This window comes from Salmo salar, chromosome 01 (genome assembly GCF_965601325.2).
Source record: "Salmo salar chromosome 01, fSalSal1, whole genome shotgun sequence".
NCBI lineage: Eukaryota > Metazoa > Chordata > Actinopteri > Salmoniformes > Salmonidae > Salmo > Salmo salar.
Window position 1 is genome coordinate 8341459 of NC_138291.1, and position 27806 is coordinate 8369264.

The window sequence follows — 27806 nt, forward strand, 5'->3', positions numbered from 1 at the left end:
CGTAAAAGGGGGGGGGGGGGGGATTCAATGCAAGTAACCCGGGTAGCCATTTGATTAACTGTTCGGCAGTCTTATGGCTTGGGGGTAGAAGCTATTAAGGAGCCTTGTCACGGCTTCTGCCGAAGTCGGTCCCTCTCTTTGTTCGGGCGGCGTTCGACGTTCGACGTCACCGGCCTTCTAGCCACTGCCGATCCCCTTTTCATTTTCCATTTGTTTTGTCTTTGTTTTACACACCTGATTTCAATCCCACAATTACTGTTTCATTATTTAACCCTCTGTTCCCCCATTGGTTTTTGTGAGTGATTGTTTATTGTATTTTCGGTGTGTCATGGTATGCGTGTATTTGTTACTTTGTATATTTGACATTTTCAGTAAAAGTACGTTGATTACTCATATCTGCTGTCCTGCGCCTGACTCTCTACACCAGCCACACATAGGACCCTTTACAAGCCTTATGTACCTGGACTTGGTGCTCCGGTACTGCTTGCCGTGTGATAGCAGAGAGAACAGTCTAGGGTGACTGGAGTCTTTGGTATTGAGGTCCTGGATGGCAGGAAGTTTGGCCCCAGTAACCAATTAGACTAGCCCTAGTTGTCAATATAAAACATGATTTATCAGTTTGTTTGTTTACCCACAGTTCCTAGCTAGAGCTAGACAAACGTTAATGTCAGTGACTTTTGAATTTTATCAACATTTGTCTTTATCTTGTGGCTACAATCAAATACTTTTTTTACACAGGAGTGGTTGGTGTTGGAGGAGTTAAACCTATGACCAGTGTCTGTGCTATCAAGATGAGGGGGTTTATCTTGATGGCAACGGGAAAGTGAAGGAATTCATCCCAGTCTGCTGTTCCCAACCATGGCTAACAACAAAGAGACAGTGTTATAGTCTTACTGTGTCTGTGTGTCTGTGTTGACACTATCCCTGTGTGTTGACACTATTCCTGTGTGTTTTTCTCTGGGCCGGAGCTAAGGAGGATGCCAGGATCCGTAGTCGAGGAGGATGCCAGGATCCGTAGCCGAGGAGGATGCCAGGATCCGTAGCCGAGGAGGATGCCAGGATCCGTAGCCGAGGAGGATGCCAGGATCCGTAGCCGAGGAGGATGCCAGGATCCGTAGCCGAGGAGGATTTTCTTTTTGATTGAACCTTTTATTTAACTAGGCAAGTCAGTTAAGAACAAATTCTTATTTACAATGACGGCCTATCCTGGCCAAACCCGGACGACCCTGGGCCAATTGTGCGCCGCCCTATGAGACTCCCAATCACGGCCGGGAGCCATAGTCAGTGAAGCTAACTTAGCTAAACTGATTACAGAGATGAAAAAGTGAGGGCTTCCCTATTCCTTTGTAATTATATAGTATTTTTTTTTACCATTACCACAAATGTCAGATTTCCCTCAAATCACTACAAGTAAGGTCAACCAAAGTCCTCAATCACCACAAGTAAGGTCAACCAAAGTTTGCGCTCTGTGTTCTGTCCCCTCCTCTGTCTCTCGTCTTCTGCTGTTCTTTCAGGTATGGATAAGAGAACAGCAGATAAGATGTACGCTGATATGTCATGATGATGACCATGACATCATGATGATGTCATACGCTGGCAGTGTAACAATGTCCTGGGAATAACGTAAGAGTATCACAGTAACCTAATGACAATGTCCTGGGAATAACGTAAGAGTATCACAGTAACCTAATGACAATGTCCTGGGAATAACGTAAGAGTATCACAGTAACCTAATGATAATGTCCTGGGAATAACGTAAGAGTATCACAGTAACCTAATGACAATGTCCTGGGAATAACGTAAGAGTATCACAGTAACCTAATGATAATGTCCTGGGAATAACGTAAGAGTATCACAGTAACCTAATGATAATGTGTTCTAACAGTTTATGACAAGTATTTAGCCTGGCTAAACAATGTTTGGAATAAATAACCCAGGTCGTATGAGACAAAAATACCCCAATCGTTTTAGATTTATTCATGGTTTATGAACTATGTTTTAACATAAGGAGATGTCAACACACGTGTAGCTGTGTATTATACAGTTCTAGTAACTATTCACATTTTAACATATACTATATTTCAATTGTTGATTCTGTATCTACAGACTATCTACATACTGTAAAATATAATTATATAAGAACACGTTCTGTTAGTTCGGGGCCTGGTAACCCTGGTAACCCTGGAGTGAACATGTACTGCAGGGTTTAGTTCCAACCTCTACTAATCACCTTACCTACTGAGCTAATTGATCACTATCAGTGATTGGCTAAATTCCCCAGGCCTAATAAAAATGCAAATCAAAAAGCCTGAAGCATATGCAGCGCTCCAGGACCAGGGTTACCAGGACCAGGGTTGCCAGGACCAGGGTTGCCCGGACCAGGGTTGCCCGGACCAGGGTTGCCCGGACCAGGGTTGCCCGGACCAGGGTTGCCAGGACCAGGGTTGCCAGGACCAGGGTTGCCAGGACCAAGGATGCCTAGCCCTGCATTAGTTAGTCATCTACATGTCTGGGGGTGACTTTACACAGGTAATGTCCACAGTTTAACAGTGTCTCTACAACGGTACAGGGCATTCGCCTGTTAGTTAGGTAGCGCAGGATGTATGTCTGTTGTTAGTTATAATGTCTCTATACAGCAGGATGTCTGTCTGTTGTTAGTTATAATGTCTCTATACAGCAGGATGTCTGTCTGTTGTTAGTTATAATGTCTCTATACAGCAGGATGTCTGTCTGTTGTTAGTTATAATGTCTCTATACAGCAGGATGTCTGTCTGTTGTTAGTTATAATGTCTCTATACAGCAGGATGTCTGTCTGTTGTTAGTTATAATGTCTCTATACAGCAGGGTCTGTGTGTCTGTTAGGGTATGTGTGTCTGTTGTTCGGGTCTGTGCGTCAGTTATTAGGGTCTTAGTGTCTGTTGCTAGGGTATGTGTGTCTGTTGCTAGGGTATGTGTGTCTGTTGCTAGGGTATGTGTGGCTGTTGCTAGGGTATGCGTGTCCGTTGTTAGGGTCTGCGTGTCAGTTGTTAGGGTCTGCGTGTCAGTTGTTAGGGTCTGCGTTTCCGTTGTTACGGTATGCATGTCTGTTGTTCGGGTCTGTGCATCTGTTGTTAGGGTCTTGGTGTCTGTTGTTAGGGTCTGTATGTCTGTTGTTAGAGTCTGTGTGTCTGTTGTTAGGGTCTGTATGTCTGTTGTTCGGGTCTGTGCATCTGTTGTTCGGGTCTGTGCGTCTGTTGTTAGGGTTTGTGTGTCTATTGTTAGGGTCTGTGCGTCTGTTGTTAGGGTCTGTATGTCTGTTGTTAGGGTCTGTATGTCTGTTGTTAGGGTCTGTATGTCTGTTGTTAGGGTCTGTATGTCTGTTGTTAGGGTCTGTATGTCTGTTGTTAGGGTCAGTATGTCTGTTGTTAGGGTCTGTATGTCTGTTGTTAGGGTCTGTATGTCTGTTGTTAGAGTCTGTGTGTCTGTTGTTAGGGTCTGTGTGTCTATTGTTAGGGTCTGTATGTCTGTTGTTAGGGTCTGTATGTCTGTTGTTAGGGTCTGTATGTCTGTTGTTAGGGTCTGTATGTCTGTTGTTAGGGTCTGTATGTCTGTTGTTAGGGTCTGTATGTCTGTTGTTAGGGTCTGTATGTCTGTTGTTAGGGTCTGTATGTCTGTTGTTAGGGTCTGTATGTCTGTTGTTAGAGTCTGTGTGTCTGTTGTTAGGGTCTGTATGTCTGTTGTTCGGGTCTGTGCATCTGTTGTTAGGGTCTGTGCATCTGTTGTTAGGGTCTGTGCATCTGTTGTTAGGGTCTGTATGTCTGTTGTTAGGGTCTGTATGTCTGTTGTTAGAGTCTGTGTGTCTGTTGTTAGGGTCTGTGCATCTGTTCTTAGGGTCTGTATGTCTGTTGTTAGGGTCTGTATGTCTGTTGTTAGAGTCTGTATGTCTGTTGTTAGGGTCTGTATGTCTGTTGTTAGGGTCTGTATGTCTGTTGTTAGGGTCTGTATGTCTGTTGTTAGGGTCTATATGTCTGTTGCTAGGGTCTGTATGTCTGTTGTTAGGGTCTGTATGTCTGTTGTTAGGGTCTGTATGTCTGTTGTTAGAGTCTGTGTGTCTGTTGTTAGGGTCTTAAGAGTTTGGTATATGGTGGTATTGCTGTGACAATATCAAGATTCCCTTTGTCAAATACTCAGTTCTGAATGGTAGAGGGATGGTTTCAGCCACTGAACTGAAAAAGGGAACTGGGCTCTTGATCGGACATGTACTCAAGTCATCTAAGACACTTACTGTACAGTTGTGTCACTTCCTTTATGCTTGTGTCACTTCCTTTATGCTTGTGTCACTTCCTTTAGACTTGTGTCACTTCCTGATGTCACACTCTGACGGAGGAGGAGAAGGACCTGTCACAGTCTGATGATGGAGGAGGAAGAGGAGGAGCTCCTGTCACAGTCTGATGATGGAGGAGGAAGAGGAGGAGCTCGTGTCACACTCTGATGATGGAAGAGGAAGAGGAGGAGATCCTGTCACACTCTGATGATGGAAGAGGAAGAGGAGGAGATCCTGTCACACTCTGATGATGGAAGAGGAAGAGGAGGAGATCCTGTCACACTCTGATGATGGAAGAGGAAGAGGAGGAGATCCTGTCACACTGTGATGATGGAAGAGGAAGAGGAGGAGATCCTGTCACACTCTGATGATGGAAGAGGAAGAGGAGGTCCTGTGGAACTGACAGAGAGAAGAGATGAGTTCTACACTGATGACACAAACACATCCTTGTAGATGAAAACTTTGTTTATCACCTTGCTGCCTTGCACCCCCCCGTTGTAGTAGAGTGGCGTGCTCTGAGCTGAGACGCTGGTGCTGTAGTAAGATGGTTCGGTCCGAACAGAGGGGCGTTTGGGTTTGTCCTTGTAGTCATTGTCCTTGATGATGTCGTACTGACGACAGAACAGAGCTATTACCGCTGGAGAGGAGACAGAGGACAGGGGGTTGAAGACAGAGCAGAGAGGAGACAGAGGACAGGGGGTTGAAGACAGAACAGAGAGGAGACAGGGGACAGGGGGTTGAAGACAGAGCAGAGAGGAGACAGAGGACAGGGGGTTGAAGACAGAACAGAGAGGAGACAGAGGACAGGGGGTTGAAGACAGAACAGAGAGGAGACAGAGGACAGGGGGTTGAAGACAGAACAGAGAGGAGACAGAGGACAGGGGGTTGAAGACAGAGCAGAGAGGAGACAGAGGACAGGGGGTTGAAGACAGAACAGAGAGGAGACAGGGGGTTGAAGACAAAACAGAGAGGAGACAGAGGACAGGGGGTTGAAGACAGAACAGAGAGGAGACAGAGGACGGGGAGTTGAAGACAGAACAGAGAGGAGACAGGGGACAGGGGGTTGAAGACAGAACAGAGAGGAGACAGAGGACAGGGAGTTGAAGACAGAACAGAGAGGAGACAGAGGACAGGGGGTTGAAGACAAAACAGAGAGGAGACAGAGGACGGGGAGTTGAAGACAGAACAGAGAGGAGACAGGGGACAGGGGGTTGAAGACAGAACAGAGAGGAGACAGAGGACAGGGGGTTGAAGACAGAACAGAGAGGAGACAGAGGACAGGGGGTTGAAGACAGAACAGAGAGGAGACAGAGGACAGGGGGTTGAAGACAGAGCAGAGAGGAGACAGAGGACGGGGGGGGGGTTTGTAACAATAGATATATAATATAATAGTGTGTAATAATGTTTTATCTAATTCTGTGTTTGTAACACACACACACACACACACACACACACACACACACACACACACACACACAGAGAGAGAGAGAGACCAACCTGCCCAGAGTAGCAGTACAGTGGTGACGATGAGTAGTTCTCCAGTCTGCAGGTTAGGGGTCAGATCCATCCCTTCCATGGTCGGGTCATCTAGGGTAGAGGGGGAAAAGTTACTGTTTGTGTATGCATGCACGTGTGTGTGCGTCCATGTGTGTGTGTGTGTCCATGCATGTGCATGCACGTGTGTGTGTGTATGCATGTGTGTGTGCGTCCATGTGTGTGTCTACCGTCTATGCTTCCTATAGGGTAGTGATCAGTCTTCTCCAGGGTCCTGAAGTGGACAGTGTGACTAGGCTGGCTGTCTCCCTGAAGCCCTATGGACTGGACCTAAGAGATATAAAACACAAATCAGACCTGCAAACCCCTCACGTGTTGAATGCAGGAATGAAGGAGAGCTCGGTTTGTTTTTTGAAAAGTCTCTGAAAAAGTGTTCTATTGAAAAAGTTTGGTTACTAGCTACCTTTTTATATTTGGATCCCATTATGTGGTTAGCATCAGGTGCTGGGACCGCTACTATCTGTCCAGGGATACTGCTGACCAAGAGTCTAAAGAGCTGATGGGCATAGCAGCTAGCCTAGCTGCTAACTAGCTATTAAGATAGCAAGGTTTCCTTGACTGCTTGAACACAGCCTGCGCCGCGGTTAGCCCTTGTGGCTATCTAAGTCCCTGCTGTTTGTTGTTGTTTAGATTCTCTGGCAACAGCTCTGGTGAATATTCCTGCAGTCAGCATGCCAATTGCACGCTTCCTCAAAACTTCCTCAAAACTTGAGACATCAGTGTTGTGTAACAAAACGGCACCATTTGTCACGTCCTGACCAGTAGAGGGTGTAGTTACATTACATTTACATTTAAGTCATTTAGCAGACGCTCTTATCCAGAGCGACTTACAAAATGGTGCATTCACCTTATGATATCCAGTGGAACAACCACTTTACAATAGTGCATCTAAATCTTTTAAGGGGGGGGGGGGGGGGGGTTAGAAGGATTACTTTATCCTATCCTAGGTATTCCTTAAAGAGGTGGGGTTTCAGGTGTCTCCGGAAGGTGGTGATTGACTCCGCTGTCCTGGCGTCGTGAGGGAGCTTGTTCCACCATTGGGGTGCCAGAGCAGCGAACAGTTTTGACTGGGCTGAGCGGGAACTGTGCTTCCTCAGAGGTAGGGGGGCCAGCAGGCCAGTGGTGGATGAACGCAGTGCCCTTGTTTGGGTGTAGGGCCTGATCAGAGCCTGAAGGTATGGAGGTGCCGTTCCCTTCACAGCTCCGTAGGCAATCACCATGGTCTTGTAGCAGATGCGAGCTTCAACTGGAAGCCAGTGGAGAGATTTCGGAGGATCAGGGTGACGTGAGAGAACTTGGGAAGGTTGAACACCAGACGGGCTGCGGCGTTCTGGATGAGTTGTAGGGGTTTAATGGCACAGGCAGGGAGCCCAGCCAACAGCGAGTTGCAGTAATCCAGACGGGAGATGACAAGTGCCTGGATTAGGACCTGCGCCGCTTCCTGTGTGAGGCAGGGTCGTACTCTGCAAATGTTGTAGAGCATGAACCTACAGGATCGGGTCACCGCCTTGATGTTAGTGGAGAACGACAGGGTGTTGTCCAGGATCACGCCAAGGTTCTTAGCACTCTGGGAGGAGGACACAAGGGAGTTGTCAACCGTGATGGCGAGATCATGGAACGGGCAGTCCTTCCACGGGAGGAAGAGCAGCTCCGTCTTGCCGAGGTTCAGCTTGAGCTGGTGATCCGTCATCCACACTGATATGTCTGACAGACATGCAGAGATGCGATTCGCCGCCTGGTTATCAGAAGGGGGAAAGGAGAAGATTAATTGTGTGTCGTCTGCATAGCAATGATAGGAGAGACCATGTGAGGATATGACAGAGCCAAGTGACTTGGTGTATAGCGAGAATAGGAGAGGGCCTAGAACAGAGCCCTGGGGGACACCAGTGGTGAGAGCGCATGGTGCGGAGACAGATTCTCGCCACGCCACCTGGTAGGAGCGACCTGTCAGGTAGGACGCAATCCAAGCGTGGGCCGCGCCAGAGATGCCCAACTCGGAGAGGGTGGAGAGGAGGATCTGATGGTTCACAGTATCAAAGGCAGCAGATAGGTCTAGAAGGATGAGAGCAGAGGAGAGAGAGTTAGCTTTAGCAGTGCGGAGAGCCTCCGTGACACAGAGAAGAGCAGTCTCAGTTGAATGCCCAGTCTTGAAACCTGACTGATTAGGATCAAGAAGGTCATTCTGAGAGAGATAGCAGGAGAGCTGGCCAAGGACGGCACGTTCAAGAGTTTTGGAGAGAAAAGAAAGAAGGGATACTGGTCTGTAGTTGTTGACATCGGAGGGATCGAGTGTAGGTTTTTTCAGAAGGGGTGCAACTCTCGCTCTCTTGAAGACGGAAGGGACGTAGCCAGCGGTCAAGGATGAGTTGATGAGCGAGGTGAGGAAGGGGAGAAGGTCTCCGGAAATGGTCTGGAGAAGAGAGGAGGGGATAGGGTCAAGTGGGCAGGTTGTTGGGCGGCCGGCCGTCACAAGACGCGAGATTTCATCTGGAGAGAGAGGGGAGAAAGAGGTCAAAGCACAGGGTAGGGCAGTGTGAGCAGGACCAGCGGTGTCGTTTGACTTAGCAAACGAGGATCGGATATCGTCAACCTTCTTTTCAAAATGGTTGACGAAGTCATCCGCAGAGAGGGAGGAGGGGGGGGGAGGGGGAGGAGGATTCAGGAGGGAGGAGAAGGTAGCAAAGAGCTTCCTAGGGTTAGAGGCAGATGCTTGGAATTTAGAGTGGTAGAAAGTGGCTTTAGCAGCAGAGACAGAAGAGGAGAATGTAGAGAGGAGTGAGTGAAAGGATGCCAGGTCCGCAGGGAGGCGAGTTTTCCTCCATTTCCGCTCGGCTCCCCGGAGCCTTGTTCTGTGAGCTCGTAGTGAGTCGTCGAGCCACGGAGCAGGAGGGGAGGACCGAGCCGGCCTGGAGGATAGGGGACAGAGAAAATCAAAGGATGCAGAAAGGGAGGAGAGGAGGGTTAAGGAGGCAAAAACAGGAGATAGGTTGGAGAAGGTTTGAGCAGAGGGAAGAGATGATAGGATGGAAGAGGAGAGAGTAGCGGGAGAGAGAGAGCGAAGGTTGGGACGGCGCAATACCATCCGAGTAGGGGCAGAGTGAGAAGTGTTGGATGAGAGCAAGAGGGAAAAGGATACAAGGTAGTGGTCGGAGATTTGGAGGGGAGTTGCAATGAGATTAGTGGAAGAACAGCATCTAGTAAAGATGAGGTCAAGCGTATTGCCTGCCTTGTGAGTAGGGGGGGAAGGTGAGAGGGTGAGGTCAAAAGAGGAGAGGAGTGGAAAGAAGGAGGCAGAGAGGAATGAGTCAAAGGTAGACGTGGGGAGGTTAAAGTCACCCAGAACTGTGAGAGGTGAGCCATCCTCAGGAAAGGAACTTATCAAGGCGTCAAGCTCATTGATGAACTCTCCAAGGGAACCTGGAGGGCGATAAATGATAAGGATGTTAAGCTTGAAAGGGCTGGTAACTGTGACAGCATGGAATTCAAATGAGGAGATAGACAGATGGGTCAGGGGAGAAAGAGAGAATGTCCACTTGGGAGAGATGAGGATTCCAGTGCCACCACCCCGCTGGCTCGATGCTCTAGGGGTATGCGAGAACACGTGGGCAGACGAAGAGAGAGCAGTAGGAGTAGCAGTGTTATCTGTGGTAATCCATGTTTCCGTCAGCGCCAGGAAGTCTAGGGACTGGAGGGTAGCATAGGCTGAGATGAACTCAGCCTTGTTGGCTGCAGACCGGCAGTTCCAGAGGCTGCCGGAGACCTGGAACTCCACGTGGGTCGTGCGCGCTGGGACCACCAGGTTAGAGTGGCAGCGGCCACGCGGTGTGAAGCGTTTGTATGGCCTGTGCAGAGAGGAGAGAACAGGGATAGACAGACACATAGTTGACAAGCTACAGAAGTGTTGTTTCTTGTATTATTGTCTCCTGTGTCTTTAGAGAACTGTTTCACTTTGATATCCTTTTTCTTCTGTCCTGATTTTCTCTTTCTTTTCTTCTGTTAACTAGATATTCTTTGTTGTTCTTCGTTAGCTAGCTAGCTTCTTCCAAAAGAGTCCCTAGCAACTGCTTAGCAACTGGTAAACAATTCAGCTTGCTAAGATAACTACAATTTTATGAAAAATAGTTATTTTTCAAAAGCCTATCTTCTTTGTTTGTTGCTTGTTTTTTCTCCTATTCAGTCTTGCAGTTTTCTTTTGCTTTTTTCCGATGTACTTCACTCTAAAAACCATGTAAATTTCAATATTTGTAGGAGCTCATTTTTCAGCTGCTGCTGCTCAAATTGGAGTTCCGGAACCAGTTGGGTCAGGACGTGGCAGAAGGGAGGGTGTGTTTTTATTGTGTCATTGATTTTGGCCGTGTGACTTCCAATCAGGCACAGCTGTAGAGGGTTGTGGTTGATTGGGAGTCACACATAAGTTGCCTACGTTTCCTTTGTGTTTCGTGGGTAATTGTTCTTGTCATTGTGGTTGCACCTGACAGGACTGTGTTGGCTGTCAGTTTTGTTGTTTTTGTAAATTGCATAGTGTTCGTTGAATTAAATATGACGAACCCTAACTCCGCCGCATTTTGGTCCACTTCTTCCTCAGTCAGCCGTTACAGAATTACCCACCAAACCCGGACCAAGCGGCGGAATAGGAAGGAGCAGCAGGAGTACAGCGTTATGGACCAATGGACTTGGGAACAAATCCTGGACGGAGAAGGACCATGGACTCAGGCTGGGGATTATCACCTCCCGCAGTGAGAGATTGAAGCACGGGACCGTCGGTGGAGCTGAGGTCGGAACCAGAGCCAGTCGGGATGACATTGGAGGTCAGCGAGGGGTACGAGGCAGAGACTGTGACGGGGTTAATGGGGAAATTAAGAGAGAGAGAGATGAGAGAGCTGCTAGTGTGGTGCATAAAGTACGGCATTCGCCCTAATGAGCGTGTCGTGGGAATGATGTCACCTGAGGCAGCTCTCCATACTCGTCCTGAGGTGCGTGCTGGTTGTCTGGTAAAGACTGTGCCTGCGCCCAGAAACAGGCCTCCTGCATGTCTTCCCAGCCCTGCACGTCCTGTGCCTACGCATCCTGGTCAAGCCCGTGCCTCCTCCACGGACCAGTCCTCCAGTGGGTCTCCCTATCCTGGTCAAGCCCGTGTCTCCTCCACGGACCAGTCCTCCAGTGGGTCTCCCTATCCTGGTCAAGCCCGTGCCTCCTCCACGGACCAGTCCTCCAGTGGGTCTCCCTATCCTGGTCAAGCCCGTGTCTCCTCCACGGACCAGTCCTCCAGTGGGTCTCTCCACCCTGGTCCCTCCTGTGCCACCTCCTCAAACCAGGCCTCCGTTATGTCTCCCCAGCCTGGTGAATCCTGAGCCGGAGCTGCCAGAGTGGCCAGACTGCACGGAGCTGCCGGAGTGGCCAGACTGCCCGGAGCTGCCAGAGTGGCCAGACTGCCCGGAGCTGCCAGAGTGGCCAGACTGCCCGGAGCTGCCAGACTGCCCCTCCTGTCCTCCGGCCCAGCCCGAGTGGCCCTCCTGTCCTCCGGCCCAGCCCGAGTGGCCCGCCTGTCCTCCGGCCCAGCCCGAGTGGTCCGTCTGCCAGGGTCAGCCCGAGTGGCCCGTCTGCCCAGCGCAGCTATCGGCGCCACCGAAGTGGGCGACGCCGAAGGTGGAGCGAGGTCCACGTCCTGCACCTGAGCCACCTCCAGGATAGGTGGGTTGGGGAGGGAGGGTGTAGCACAGTGCCGTCATTGACGGCAGCCACCCTCCCTCCCTTCCCTCCCTTTTTTTTTTTTTTTAGGGGATTCTTTTTTTGGTTTGTCTTTTTTTGTCTTTTTTTTCTGTGTTTTGTGTAGGTGCATTTCGGGGTATGCACCTTTGAGGGGGGGGGGGGGGGGGGGTACTGTCACGTCCTGACCAGTAGAGGGTGTAGTTGGGTCAGGATGTGGCAGAAGGGAGTGTGTGTTTTTATTGTGTCATTGATTTTGGCCGTGTGACTTCCAATCAGGCACAGCTGTAGAGGGTTGTGGTTGATTGGGAGTCACACATAAGTTGCCTACGTTTCCTTTGTGTTTCGTGGGTAATTGTTCTTGTCACTGTGGTTGCACCTGACAGGACTGTGTTGGCTGTCAGTCTTGTTGTTTTGTAAAATGCATAGTGTTCGTTTAATTAAATATGACGAACCCTAACTCCGCCGCATTTTGGTCCACTTCTTCCTCAGACAGCCGTTACACCATTATAGAGTGCCATTTTATTTTCCCCAGCACAAGGTGCACCTGTGTAATGATCATCCTATTTAATCAGCTTCTTGATATGCCACACCTGTCAGGTGGAGGGATCATCTTGGCAAAAGAGAAGTGCTCACTAACAGGGATGTAAACACATTTGTGCACAACATTTGAGAGAAATAAGCTTTTTGTGTGTGGAACATTTCTGTGATCTTTTATTTCAGCTCATGAAACATGGGACCAACACTTTACATGTTGTGTTTATATTTTTGTTCAGTGTAATATTGAGTTGCACCCCATTTTTGTCCTCAGAACAGCCTCAATTCATCGGGGTATGGACTCTACAAGGTGTCGAAAGTGTTCCACAGGGACGCTGGCCCATGTTGACTCCAATGCTTCCAGTAGTTGTGTTAAGTTGGCCATTCTTGATAAACACAAGAAACTGTTGTGTGAAAAACCCAGCAGCGTTGCAGTTCTTGACACACTCAAACCAGTGCGCCTGGCACATACCATACCTTGTTTAAAGGCACTTACATCTTGCCCAATTCACCCTCTGAATGGCACACGTACACAATCCATGTCTCAGTTGTCTCAAGGCTTAATCCTTCTTTAACCTGTCTCCTCCCCTTCATCTACACTGATTGAAGTGGATTTAACAGGTGACATCAATAAAGGATCATAGCTTTCACCTGGATTCACCTGCTCAGTCTATGTTATGGAAATAGCAAGTCTTCCTAATGTTTTGTACACTCAGTTTACATATTTCATTGAAGTTGACAGGTAATTTATAACAAAACCTTTCGATATTGCATTTCAATGAATTTTTCACTAGCGTGTAAAACCTCAGAAGATTGAACAGTGAACCATCATATTTTTATATAAAATATCTAATAATGAAAGAGAAGGATTGTTGTTTTGAATTTGGTCATGTCAGTGTAGGAGAGGTGGAACAACTATTGTAATCTATCAATAATGATAAGCCACCAGGTATAGACAACGTCGATGGGAAACTATTGAGAATGGTAGCAGACTGTATCGCCACCCTTATTTTTTAAGTCTAAAGAAGTGTGTGTCCACAGGCGTGGAAGGAAGCTAAAGCAATTCCACTGCCGGAAAATAGTAAATCACCCTTTGCTGGCTCTAACAGCCGACCATTCAGTTTGCTGCCTGTTCTTAGTAAACTGATGGAGATGGTCGTGTTCGACCAAATACAATGCTATTTTTTCAGAGAACAAGTTAACTACTGACTTTCAGCATGCGTATAGAGAAGGACACTCAACGTGTACTGCACCGACTCAGATGACTCATTATTGGTTAAAATAAATGGATTATAAGACGATAGTTGGAGCTGTATGGTTAGATTTCAGCACAGCCTTTGATATTTTGATCCGAAATTGTTATTGAAGAAACTCAATTGCTAGGGCTTTACATCACCTGCCATCACATGGTTGGAGAGTTATTTATCCAAAGAGAACCCAGGAAGTGTTCTTCCATGGAAGATTCTCCAACATCAGCTATGTACATTAGCTCAGGGTAGATGTCTATTTTTACAACTGCTCATTGGTCGAAAGCTAGAATGACTATGTACAGTATGCAGAGGATTCCACACTCTACATGTCAGCACCCAAAGCCAGTGAGCTCAATAAAATACTTCATAAGAAGTTACAGTCGGTATCAGAATGGGTGATTAATAATAAACTGGTTTTAAATACATCTAGACCTAAAAGACGTAAACCTCAATTGGAGTTGTGTATAAAGGGTTTGATCGTTGAGGAAGTTAAACTCCTTGGTATAACATTAGATGGTGAATTATCATGGTTAAGTCATATTGACTAAGTTGTTGTGAAGATGGGGAGAGGTATGTCTATTATAAAAATATGTTCAGTGTTTTTTTTTTTTTTACACAAAGATCAACTGTACTAGTGGTTCAGGCTCTGGTCTTGTCCCATCTTGATTACTGTCTGGTAATATGGGCAGATGCAGCAAAGAAAGACCTAGCAAATCTGCAGCTAGTTCAAAACAGAGCAGCACACCTTGTCCTTAACTGCACATAAAGAACTAACATCAACTACATGCATGCCAGCTGTTCCTGGTTGACGGTGGACAAGAGATTGACTGCTTCTCTTCTAGTTTTTATGAGAAATATTACTCTGACGAAAATTACAGATTGTCTGCATAATCAAATACCACACAGCTCAGACACCCATACATACCCCACAAGACATTCCACCAGGGGTCTGTTTAAACTACTAGCACACAGCTCAGACACCCATACATACCCCCACAAGACATTCCACCAGGGGTCTGTTTAAACTACTAGCACACAGCTCAGACACCCATACATACCCCCACAAGACATTCCACCAGGGGTCTGTTTAAACTACTAGCACACAGCTCAGACACCCATACATACCCCCACAAGACATTCCACCAGGGGTCTCTTCACAGTTCCTACAGTGCATTCGGAAAATATTCAGACCACTTGACGTTTTTAACATTTTGTTATGTTACAGCCTTATTCTAAAATGTATTCAATAGTATTTTTCCCTCATCAATCTACACACAATAACCCATAGTGACAAAGCAAAAGCAGTATTTTTTTTATATATTTGCAAATGTATATATATTTTTTTTATATACATTTACATAAGTATCCAGACCCTTTACTCAGTACTTTGTTGAAGCACCTTTGGCAGCGATTACAGCATCAAGTCTTCTTGGGTATGACGCTAGAAGCTTGGCACACCTGTATTTAGGGAGTTTCTCCCATTCTTCTCTGCAGATCCTCTCAAGCTCTGTCAGGTTGGATGGGGAGTGTTGCTGCACAGCTATTTTCAGGTCTCTCCACAGATGTTAGATCCGGTTCAAATCCGGGCTCTGACTGGGCCACTCAAGGACATTCAGAGACTTGCAAAAAATGTCTAAAAACCTGTTTTTGTTTTGGGGTATTTGTGTAGATTGATTAGAAAAAATTATCTAATTAATCAATTTTAGAATAAAGCTGTAATGTAACAAAATGTGGAAAAAGTGAAGGGGTCTGAATACTTTCCGAAACGAATTCACGGCAATGCACAGTTTTATACATATCCATGATCCATCTCCAGTTACTCAAACAAAATGACCTTTAAAAAAACAGATTAAAACAACAACTCATGGAATGGCTGGGACTGTGAGGGCACACACACACACACACCACACACACACACACACACACACACACACACACACACACACACACACACACACACACACACACACACACACACACACACACACACACACACACACACACACTCTTTATTTAATGGGTCCTTGTCTATCAGTATATCGATGTTTTGTTACTTGTCATGTTTTGTGTTTTTGTAGACCTCAGAGAAGAGTAGCTGCTGCTTCTACAAAATAAACAAATGACCTTTAACCCCTGACCTCTAAACTAGGGCTGGGCGATATATCGTATTTTAAGGTATACCAGAATGGATTTTTACAATACCGTCTAAATTATGTTGATGCAGTACACTCTTAGAGAAAAGGATCCCCAAAGGGTTCTCCAGCTGTCCCCATAGGATAACCCTTTTTGGTTCCAGGTAGAACCCTTTTTGGTTCCTGGTAGAACTCTTCTGAGTTTCATGCAGAACCCTCTGTGGAAAGGGTTCTAAATGGAACCCAAAAGGGTTCTACCTGGAATCAAAAAGGGTTCTACCTGGAACCAAAAAGGGTTCTTCAGAGGGTTCTCCTATGGGGACAGCCGAAGAACCCTTTTGGATTCTAGAAAGCAAGTTTTGTTCTACAAATTGTACTAATTACTGTCAGTTTTGTCCAAGTTTGGATGACAATAAAACCATCAGAATGGAGAAAGCCATTAAATCCACTTAGGATTCATATGTTGCCATCCTAGGGTCATACCGTCCAGCCCTACTCTAACCCCTGACCCCTGACCTCTACCTCTAACCCCTGACCTCTACCTCTAACCCCTGACCTCTACCCCCTGACCTCTACCTCTACCCCTGACCTCTACCTCTAACCCCTGACCTCTAACCCCTGATCTCTAACCCCTGACCTCTAACCCCTGACCTCTACCTCTAACCCCTGACCTCTACCTCTAACCCCTGACCCCTGACCTCTACCTCTAACCCCTGACCTCTACCTCTAACCCCTGACCTCTACCCCCTGACCTCTAACCCCTGACCTCTACCTCTAACCCCTGACCTCTAACCCCTGACCTCTACCTATAACCCCTGACCTCTACCTCTAACCCCTGACCCCTACCCCCTGACCTCTACCCCCTGACCCCTGACCTCTACCCCCTGACCTCTACCTCTACCCCCTGACCCCTAACCCCTGACCTCTACCTCTACCCCCTGACCCCTAACCCCTGATCTCTACCTCTAACCCCTGACCCCTAACCCCTGACCTCTAACCTGTACCTGTACGCTGTAGTGTGTGTCTTCATCCAGGTCCCACAACACACACGCTCGACTTGACGAGTTCACCTCCCGAATGGAGCGCTGCATCAGCCCGTCCTGCCTCTACACACACACACACACACACACACACACACACACACACACACACACACACACACACACACACACACACACACACACACACACACACACACACACACACACACACACTACACATACACACATACAGTACCAGTCAAAAGTGTGGAAACACCTACTCATTCAAGGGTTTTTCTTTATTTTTTACTATTTTCTACATTGTAGAATAATAGTGAAGACATCAAAACTTATAAATTAACACATATGGAATCATGTAGTAACCAAAAAAGTGTTACATTTGAGTTTTTTCACAGTAGCCACCCTTTGCCTTGATGACAGCTTTGCACACTCTTGGCATTCTCTGAACCAGCTTCATGAGGTAGTCACATGGAATGCATTTCAATTAACAGGTGTGCCTTGTTAAAAGTGAATTTGTGGAATTTATATCCTTCTTAATGCGTTTGAGCCAATCAGTTGTGTTGTGACAAGGTAGGGGTGGTATACAGAAGATAACCCTATTTGGTAAAAGACCAAGTCCATATTATGGCAAAAACAGCTCAAATAAGCGAAGAGAAACGACAGTCCGTCATTACATGAAAGGTCAGTCAATACATAAAATGTGAAGAACTTTGAAAGTTTCTTCAAGTGCAGTCGCAAAAACCATCAAACGCTATGATGAAACTGGCTCTCATGAGGACCGCCACAGGAAAAGAAGACCCAGAGTTACCTCTGTTGCAGAGGATAAGTTCATTAGAGCCTCAGAAATTGCAGCCCAAATAAATGCTTCACAGAGTTCAGGTAACAGATCTCAACATCAGCTGTTCAGAGGAGACTGCGTGAATCAGGCTTTCATGGTTAAATTTATGCAAAGAAATCACTCCTAAAGGACACCAATAATAAGAAGAGACTTGCTTGGGCCAAGAAACACGAGCAATGGACATTAGACCGTTGGAAATTTGTGCTTTGGTCTGAAGTTCAAATTGATGTATTTGTGAGGCGCAGTGTGTATGAACAGATGATCTCTGCATGTGTATATCCCAGCATAAAGCATGGAGGAAAAGGTGTTATGGTGTGGGGGTGCTTTTCTGGTGACACTGTCCATGATTTGTTTCGAATTCAAGGCACACTTAACCTGTTATGGCTAGGGGGCAGTATTTTCACGGCTGGATAAAAAACGTACCCGATTTAATCTGGTTACTACTCCTGCCCAGTAACTAGAATATGCATATAATTATTGGCTTTGGATAGAAAACACCCTAAAGTTTCTAAAACTGTTTGAATGGTGTCTGTAAGTATAACAGAACTCATATGGCAGGCAAAAACCTGAGAAGATTTCATGCAGGAAGTGGCCTGTCTGACAAGGTGTCGTTCTTCTTGTCTCTGTTTATTGAAGAGTGAGGATCTAAGCTGTCCCGTGACACTTCCTACGGCTGCCATAGGCTCTCAGAAGGCGGCAAAACGCTGAATCGTGGCTTTGCAGGCTCTGGCTGAAACAAAGTAGCGTGTTTGGGTAGTGGCTGGTTACAGTACTGTGAGACTCAGGCTCGTGCCCGCGTCGACCGAAAGCTTTGTTTTCTTTCCTCTGTTTAGCTAAATGGACATTCCCGGTCGGAATATTATCGCTTTTTTACGAGAAATATGGCATAAAAATGGATTTTAAACAGCGGTTGACATGCTTCGAGGTACGGTAATGGAATATTTAGATTTTTTTTGTCACGAATTGCGGTATGCGCGCGACCCTTCTTTACCATTCGGATAGTGTCTGGGATGCACGAACAAAATGCCGCTATTCGGATATAACGATGGATTATTTTGGACCAAACCAACATTTGTTATTGAAGTAGCAGTCCTGGGAGTGCATTCTGACGAAGACAACAAAAGGTAATCAAACTTTTATAATAGTAAATCTGATATTGGTGAGTGCTAAACTTGCCGGGTGTCTAAATGGCTAGCCCGTGATGCCTGGGCTATGTACTTAGAATATTGCAAAATGTGCTTTCACCAAAAAGCTATTTTAAAATCGGACATATCGAGTGCATAGAGGAGTTCTGTATCTATAATTCTTAAAATAATTGTTATGCTTTTTGTGAATGTTTATCATGAGTAATTTAGTAAATTGTTAGCAAATTCCCCGGAAGTTTGCGGGGGGTATGCTAGTTCTGAACGTCACATGCTAATGTAAAAAGCTGTTTTTTGATATAAATATGAACTTGATTGAACAAAACATGCATGTATTGTATAACATAATGTCCTAGGTGTGTCATCTGATGAAGATCATCAAAGGTTAGTGCTACATTTAGCTGTCTTCTGGGTTTTTGTGACATTATATGCTAGCTTGAAAAATGGGTGTCTGATTATTTCTGGCTTGGTACTCTGCTGACATAATCTAATGTTTTGCTTTCGCTGTAAAGCCTTTTTGAAATCGGACAGTGTGGTTAGATAAAGGAGAGTCTTGTCTTTAAAATGCTGTGAAATAGTCATATGTTTGAAAAATTGAAGTTTTTGTATTTTTGAGGAATTTGTAATTCGCGCCACGCCTATCATTGGATATTGGAGCAGATGTTCCGCTAGCGGAACGTCTAGATGTAAGAGGTTAACCAGCATGGCTACCACAGCATTCTGCAGCGATACGCCATCCCATCTGGTTTGGGCTTAGTGGGACTATCATTTATTTTTCAACAGGACAATGACCCAACACACCTTCAGGCAGTGTAAGGGCTATTTCACCAAGAAGGAGAGTGATGGAATGCTGCATCAGATGAACTGGCCTCCACAAACCTCAACCAAATTGAGATGGTTTGGAATGTGTCGGACCGCAGAGTGAAAGAAAAGCAGCCAACAAGTGCTCAGCATATGTGGGAACTCCTTCACGATTGTTGGAAAAGCATTCCAGGTGAAGCTGGTTGAGAGAATGCCAAGCGTGTGCAAAGCTGTCATCAAGGCAAATGGTGGCAATTTGAAGAATCTCAAATATAAAATATATTTTGTTTTGTTTAACACTTTTTTTGATACTGTCACAAAGCTAACTAAAAACCAGCATTCCCCAAGAGAGGATGGCTTTCACTTCAGCAGTGATAAATTAATGAACTTCTTTGAGGAAAAGATCATGATCATTAGAAATCAAATGACGGACTCCTCTTTAAATCTGTGTATTCCTCCAAAGTTCAGTTGTCCTGAGTCTGCACAACTCCCAGGACCTAAGATCAAGCGAGACATTCAAGGTTTTAGTACTATATCTCTTGACACATTGATGAAAATAATCATAGCCTCAAAACCTTCAAGCTGCATACTGGACCCAATTCCAACTAAACTACTGAAAGAGCTGCTTCCTGTGCTTGGCCCTCCTATGTTGAACATAATAAACGGCTGTCTATCCACCAGACGTGTACCAAACTCACTAAAAGTGGCAGTAATAAAGCCTCTCTTGAAAAAGCCAAACCTTGACCCAGAAAAAAATAAAAAATATCGGCCTATATCGAATCTCCCATTCCTCTCAAACATTTTTGAAAAAGTTGTTGTGCAGCAACTCACTGCCTTTCTGAAGACAAACAATGTATACGAAACGCTTCAGTCTGGTTTTAGACCCCATCATAGCACTGAGACTGCACTGTGGATGGTTTGTCCTCTGACAAATCAACTGTAAATGTTGGTGTTCCTCAAGGCTCCATTTTAGGACCACTATTGTTTTCTCTATATATTTTACCTCTTGGTGATGTTATTCGGGAAAATAATGTTAACTTTCACTGCTATGCAGATGACACACAGCTGTACATTTCGATGAAACATGGTGAAGCCCCAAAATTTCCCTCCCTGGAAGCCTGTGTTTCAGACTTAAGGAAGTGGATGGCGGCAAATGTTCTACTTTTAAACTCGGACAAAACAGAGATGCTTGTTCTAGGTCCCAAGAAACAAAGAGATCTTCTGTTGAATCTGACAATTAATCTTGATGCTTGTACAGTCATCTCAAATAAAACTGTGAAGGACCTCTGCGTTTCTCTGGACCCCGATCTCTCTTTTGATGAACATATCAAGAGTGTTTCAAGGACAGCTTTTTTCCATCTATGTAACATTGCAAAAATCTGAAACCTTCTGTCTAAAAATGATGCAGAAAAATATATCCATGCTTTTGTCAGTTCTAGGTTAGACTACTGCAGTGCTCTACTTTTCGGATAAAGCACTAGATACATTTCAAGCATTACATGGGCTTGCTCCTACCTATCTTTCCGATTTGGTCCTGCCATACATACCTACACGTACGCTACGGTCACAAGACACAGGCCTCCTTACTGTCCCTAAAGTTTCTAAGCAAACAGCTGGAGGCAGGGCTTTCTCCTATAGAGCTCCATTTCTATGGATTGGTCTGCCTATCCATGTGAGAGACGCAGACTCGGTCTCAACCTTTAGTAGGTCCTATGATTGAGTGTAGTTTGGCCCAGGAGTGTGAAGGTGAATGGAAAGGCACTGGAGCAACAAACCGCCCTTGCTGTCTCTGCCTGGCCTGTTCCCCTCTCTCCACTGGGATTCTCTGCCTCTAACCCTATTACAGGGGCTGAGTCACTGGCTTACTGGTGCTCTTCCGTGCCGTCCCTAGGAGGGGTGCGTCACTTGAGTGGGTTGAGTCACTGACGTGATCTTCCTGTCCCACCTTGGGTTGTGCCGTGGCGGAGATCTTTGTGGGCTATACTCGGCCTTGTCTCAGGATTGTAAGTTGGTGGTTGAAGATATCCCTCTAGTGGCTGTGCTTTGGCAAAGTGGGTGGGGTTATATCCTGCCTGTTTGGACCTGTCCGGGGGTATCGTTGGACGGGGCCACAGTGTCTCCCGACCCCTCCTGTCTCAGCCTCCAGTATTTATGCTGCAGTAGTTTATGTGTCGGGGGGCTAGAGTCAGTCTGTTATATCTGGAGTATTTATCCTGTCTTATCCAGTGTCCTGTGTGAATGTAAGTATGCTCTCTCTAATTCTCTCTCTTTCTCTCTTTTTCTCTCTTTCTTTCTCTCTTTCTCTCTTTCTTTCTTTCTCTCTCTCGGAGGACCTGAGCCCTAGGCCCATACTCAGGACTAACTGGCCCGATGACTCCTTGCTGTCCCCTGTTCATCTGGCCATGCTGCTGCTCCAGTCTCAACTGTTCTGCCTGCGGCTATGGAACTCTGACCTGTTCACCGGACGTGCTACCTGTCCCAGACCTGCTGTTTTCAACTCTCTAGAGACAGCAGGAGTGGTAGAGATACTCTGAATGATCGTCTATGAAAAGCCAACTGACATTTACTCCTGTGGTGCTGACCTGTTGCACCCTTGACAACCACTGTGATTATTATTATTTCACCCTGCTGGTCATCTATGAACATTTGAACATCTTAGCCATGTTCTGTTATAATCTCCAATCAGCACAGCCAGAAGAGGACTGGCCACCCCTCATAGCCTGGTTCCTCTATAGGTCTCTTCCTAGGTTCCTGCCTTTCTAGGGAGTTTTTCCTAGCCACTGTGCTTCTACACCTGCATTGCTTGCTGTTTGGGGTTTTAGGCTGGGTTTCTGTATAACACTTTGTGACATCGGCTGATGTAAGAAGGGCTTTATAAATACATTTGATTGATTGGTTACTACATGATTCCATATGTGTTATTTCATAGTTTTGATGTCTTCATTATTATTCTACAATTTAGAAAATAGTCAAAATAAAGAAACATCTTTATATATTTCCCGTATTATCTCCTACCTGTTGTGAGATGACGTATCCAATGACAGTGTCTCCCTGTGGTACACTCCAGGTGATGATGGCGGAGTCTGATCTCAGCTGGCTTACCGATACATTAACTGGAGCCACCGGCACTCCTGTTATAACACAGAAATAACTTACATATTAATCACGTTTTACCACGGCATTGTTGAATACTCATTTCTGATTGGCTTGAAGGGCATTCTAGAGTGTGCATAATTACATTAAAACATCCCAGGTCTAATGTCTCTCCTGACCAATCACAAAGCAGGAACCATCAGGACTTCCTGAATATTCAACAGTCTGGTATGACATTCTGTAGGCTCGGCCCTAATATTCGTCCACTCTGTCACCTCCGGCCAAATGGCAGGTAGCCTAGTGGTTAGAGCGTTGGGCCAGTAAACAAAAGGTTGCTGGATCGAGTCCCCGATCTGACAAGGTCAAAATCTGTAGTTCTACCCCTGAACAAGGCAGTTAACCCACTGTTCCTAGGCTGTCATTGTAAATAAGAATTTGTTCTTAACTGACTTGCCTAGGTAAAGGTTCAATTTAAAAAAACGTCAAATGGCACAAGACAATGCCTAAGGGTCAGTATGTCCTTCCCCCTCTGAGGGGCCACAATGTCTCTGTTACAGTATCCAGAGGACTGACTATTGAATGTGACAGAATAATACTATAGTATCCATGTTGGGCATCTATCTGAAACGTGTTCACTGAGGATAACTCTGATGCTATCTCTATGGATGGATGATCTCCGTTGTAACTGTTCACTGAGGATAACTCTGATCCTATCTCTATGGATGGATGATCTCCGTGGTAACTGTTCACTGAGGATAACTCTGATCCTATCTCTATGGATGGATGATCTCCGTGGTAACTGTTCACTGAGGATAACTCTGATACTATCTCTACGGATGGATGATCTCCGTGGTAACTGTTCACTGAGGATAACTCTGATGCCATCTCTACGGATGGATGATCTCCGTGGTAACTGTTCACTGAGGATAACTCTGATGCTATCTCTACGGATGGATGATCTCCGTGGTAACTGTTCACTGAGGATAACTCTGATGCTATCTCTACGGATGGATGATCTCCGTGGTAACTGTTCACTGAGGATAACTCTGATGCTATCTCTACGGATGGATGATCTCCGTGGTAACTGTTCACTGAGGATAACTCTGATGCTATCTCTATGGATGGATGATCTCCGTAGTAACTTGTGTCTGCACAGAGTGAACTCTGAATTACTCTGTAACGTCTTTTTTGTTGTTGTGTGTGTGTGTGTGTGTGTGTGTGTGTGTGTGTGTGTGTGTGTGTGTGTGTGTGTGTGTGTGTGTGTTATTTACAAGCCTTTAGATGCTGTGACACCCTGTGAAGGTTGGGCCCGAGTGTTTAGGTTAGTGTAACCTTGGTATTGTTGGATTGGTCCGGCAGAACCTTTTTCTGGTTCCGGATAGAACTGGGCGGCAGGTAGCCTAGCAGTTAAGAGCATTGGGCCTGTAACCCGAAATGTCGCAAGGCACTTAAACCCTAATTGCTCCTGAAAGTCGCTCTGGATAATAGCATAATGTCAAAAATGTTATTGGTTTTGGGTTGAGAAGGTTACACCTTCAGATGGTATAAATGGAATTAAATGCCTTTGGAGGAAGGTTGAATGATCAATTCTCATTTCCTAGGCTTCTATGCCCCATGCCTAGTAAGCATCACTTTGCTCATGGTTTTTCCTGTAAGTTAACCTGAGGAGCTACAGTATATGACTAGAAGTATGCTTTGTTAATGTCAGTATTGCCTTGTAACTTAAGCTTTATGCCTTGCATGTGAATCCTTTCATTTGACAAAGTTATTAAATCGTTTAATTCTCAACACTATTCCTCAATCTTAGTCAGCCAAACGCATAATACTTGATTGTACATGGTTTTACTAGAATGTTAAATGGAGTCAGATATTCAGTTTAATAGACTTTGAGCATATGAATTGCTTAGTCTTACTATGGGTTGCATGTGAGTAAATATTACCCCACTACTTTCCCTCCTGTCCTCAGAAATAGATGATTAATCATAAAACGTCACATACAGTGAAAGACTGGAAGAATGAGGATGAGGGATGGAGAGAGATAGAGAGAGAGAGAGAGAGAGAGAGGAGAGAGACAGAGAGACAGAGCGAGAGAGAGAGGAGAGAGAGAGACAGAGAGAGAGAGAGAGAGAGAAAGAGAGAGAGAGACAGAGAGAGAGCGAGAGAGGGGAGAGAGAGAGAGAAAGAGAGGGAGAGAGAGAGAGAGAGAGAGTGATTGCATGTGTCAGAGTATATCACTGTCCTGTTAACAGAAGCATTATCCATGAACACGTAAGCATGCTCACACACACACACACACACACACACACACACACACACACACACACACACACACACACACACACACACACACACACACACACCACACACACACACACACACACACACACACACACACACACACTCATACACGGTACTAATTTCCTCTGTTGGGGGATGATCCAGTGATTCCAGTTATTTATTAACAGAAGAGATCCATCTAATCAATAACATTGGTCACATCACTGATCAATAAATATGTCTCATACTGTTCTCTCCTTTCCTCCTCTCCCCTCTCCTCTCCTCCCCTCCCCTCACTCCTCTCCTCCTCTTCTCCTCTACTCTCCCCTCCCTTCGTTAATCTTGAGAAAAAAAACATTTATTTAAGAACTGGAAATCCACCAATCCTCCATCGTTAACACAATGGGAAGGTCAGATGTTTTAGTATCTAAAAATTGAAAGTGTGTGGGCGACGGAGAGAAACAAAATGGTGCAGTTTGAGGCCTTGTGGCGGAGAGTGATGCAGGCGCTGGTGATGGGGGTGTGAGCAGGTGCATCTGGACGGGGGTGATGTTATTGATGTTTGTGTGCCTCTGTACGTTGTCGTTTGTATGTGTATGTTTTATATTGTTAATCAGAGAGAGAGAGGTTTGGACGGAGGTATGAAGTGTGTGTGTGCATGTGTGTGTGTGTGTGTGTGTGTGTGTGTGTGTGTGTGTGTGTGTGTGTGTGTGTGTGTGTGTGTGTGTGTGTGTGTGTGTGGGTGTGTGTGTCCACTGACAGTTAAATAGTTAAATATGGGGAGAAACAACAATACACAGAAAATCAGTAAACAACAGCAACAACAGCGACAACAGCGTAAACACACACACTGCTGCCGTAGGTCGTCTAACAGGGTGTCACCTTCCTGCACGGTGATGTATGGGTCAGGTCAATCACCAGTTAATAATGGCCATGTGATCGACAGAGACAGACTAATCTACCGAATGCATCCACTGGTCACTATGAAGGGTGCACTGTGTGTGTGTGTGTGTGTGTGTGTGTGTGTGTGTGTGTGTGTGTGTGTGTGTGTGTGTGTGTGTGTGTGTGTGTGTGTGTGTGTGTGTGTGTGTGTGTGTGTGTGTGTGTGTGTATCCATGTAGGTCCTAACATACTATGTAAATGTTAAATACTCAGGAGTCAAGGTATCACATTACATAATCACTGTCCCTGTAATCAGTCACATTACCAGCTAAAATATTTTAATCCCATTACAGATACTTTTGGAAAAACTAGATGATTACTTCTTGGATTACATTTAAAATTCTCCCTCTCTCTCTCTCGTTCTCTCTCTTTCTCTCTCTCGTTCTCTCGTTCTCTCTTTCTCTCTCTCTCGTTCTCTCTCTCATTTTGACACCATTCTGTTTTCAATTCAGCTTTGAAAAAAGGTGCGAGTTTAAGTTTGTTCTACCTGAGTGAGTCTGACCACCAATCAGAGACCACTCTGATGACACACCAAATGATGACCACCAATCAGAGACCACTACGATGAAACACCAAATGATGACCACCAATCAGAGACCACTATGATGAAACACCAAATGATGACCACCAATCAGAGACCACTATGATGACACACCAAATGATGACCACCAATCAGAGACCACTCTGATGACACACCAAATGATGACCACCAATCAGAGACCACTACGATGAAACACCAAATGATGACCACCAATCAGAGACCACTACGATGAAACACCAAATGACGACCACCAATCAGAGACCACTATGATGAAACACCAAATGATGACCACTAATCAGAGACCACTATGTTGACACACCAAATGCTTTGATGGATCCTTTTCGTTTTCTTCTAATCTCTATTAAGGGGAAAGTAATCAAAAAGTAAAAGTAATCAGATTACCTGAGTTTGGATAATCAGATTACATTTAGAAAGTAATTTATCAAACCTTGTAAATACTGCCCCCCCCACACCACACACACACACCACACACACACACACACACACACACACACACACACACACACACACACACACACACACACACACACACACACACACACACACACACACACACACAGCACCAGCACCAGCATGACAAAGAGTGAAGACCTTGAGAAAGGTGAATGTACCCAGACAGTCAGTTACCAACACTAGGGGTTGTTTAACTACAGTGAGGATACTTACTCGCTGCCACCATCAGTGTGTTCCAGGTGGTCAGCAAGAGGGTAGCGAGGCTCAATGAGACAGCAACATCAGCAGGCATGTTCCCCCCCTCTCTCTCTCTCTCTCTCCTCCTCCTTCGCCACTAGATCACATTGCAAACAATTCCCTCACCCACAGCTGTTGATCTTTTTGAAAGAAAAAATAAATAACATCAGTGTGATTGGTTTTCCTGGAGGGGAAAAACGTTGCTGTTACGGGAATGTCGGTCCACCCGCACTTGAAGGACTCACGGTTATGAATCGATTCCGGTCAGTGGTCCGCTATGGACAACAGCACAGCTCGATATCCGACGGTGAATGATGTTGACATCCGTGATGTTGCTTCTAAGCCGGTTGAAACAGCTGTTGCTATTCTTTGAGAGAATGTAAATGGAAGGAAAAGAGGAGAGTGGGAAGAGAGAGGAGGAGAGACACAGAGACAGCTGTTGCTCCCGTTGGGCGTTTCAGAGCCACAGCCAGCGCCCACTAGCCGTACACGTTCACCAGTTCACAGACAGAAAGGAGGGGAGAGGTAAAAGGGATAAAGAAGAGGAAGGGAGGAGGAGGAGATGTCTTGTCGTCTGTCTCCAGGGTTCGGCAGTTTACCGTTCAGCCTGCATAGCACGAGAGGATCCGGGGCATCCTACTAAACAGCGTGTTCTTCCACGAGTCCCAGGAGACACGCTGGCACGCGAATATTTCTTTAATCTACTGTTGTTGAATCTTGCACACACAACGGTAAATCTCTCTCTCTCACTCTCTCTCATAAATCAGACCTGATTCCTCTGCAGAGAGTGAGCAGGCGTGTGGATGATGGACCCAGAGCCATATATAAATATATCTATATGGTTTTGGTGATGGCCTATTTTATCAGATCACATGAGAAAAATATAATATATTAATCATTGACGTGTGTGCATGCGTGTGCTTGTGTGTGTGTGTGTGTGTGTGTGCGTGTGTGTGCGTGCGTGCGTGCGTGCGTGCG

The 27806-nt window shown here is 45.7% G+C and overlaps 1 protein-coding gene across 3 annotated transcripts; it reads right to left on the bottom strand.

Moving 5' to 3' along the window:
• Positions 1–1954: 1954 nt before the first annotated feature.
• LOC106604723 (fibronectin type III domain-containing protein 4) lies at positions 1955–27656 on the bottom strand. Of its 3 annotated transcripts, none has more exons than XM_082961968.1 (8): positions 27074–27656; positions 26805–26925; positions 22280–22395; positions 16487–16588; positions 6028–6127; positions 5801–5890; positions 4777–4940; positions 1955–4694 (listed from the first exon to the last, which is right to left on the bottom strand). In XM_082961968.1, the coding sequence occupies exons 2-8, from the start codon at positions 26881–26883 to the stop codon at positions 4581–4583; spliced, it is 765 nt and encodes a 254-aa protein (XP_082818094.1). In that variant the 5' UTR covers positions 26884–26925; positions 27074–27656; the 3' UTR covers positions 1955–4580. The 3 variants fall into 3 exon arrangements, with proteins under 3 accessions (XP_082818094.1, XP_045567632.1, XP_045567678.1); XM_045711676.2 differs by having other exon boundaries at positions 26805–26968; positions 27074–27652; XM_045711722.2 differs by having other exon boundaries at positions 1955–4702; positions 26805–26968; positions 27074–27649.
• Positions 27657–27806: the final 150 nt, after the last annotated feature.

What these genes read in the sequence shown, in the direction of transcription:
- LOC106604723 (XM_082961968.1), bottom strand. Translation starts at nt 26,883, where the DNA reads ATGCCTGCTGATGTTGCTGTCTCATTGAGCCTCGCTACCCTCTTGCTG. An exon ending in CACACTGATGGTGGCAGCGA is followed by an intron (nt 22,396 to 26,804) that starts GTAAGTATCCTC and finishes GTGTTATAACAG; the next exon opens with GAGTGCCGGTGGCTCCAGTT. An exon ending in TGTACTGCTACTCTGGGCAG is followed by an intron (nt 4,941 to 5,800) that starts GTTGGTCTCTCT and finishes TCTCCTCTCCAG; the next exon opens with CGGTAATAGCTCTGTTCTGT.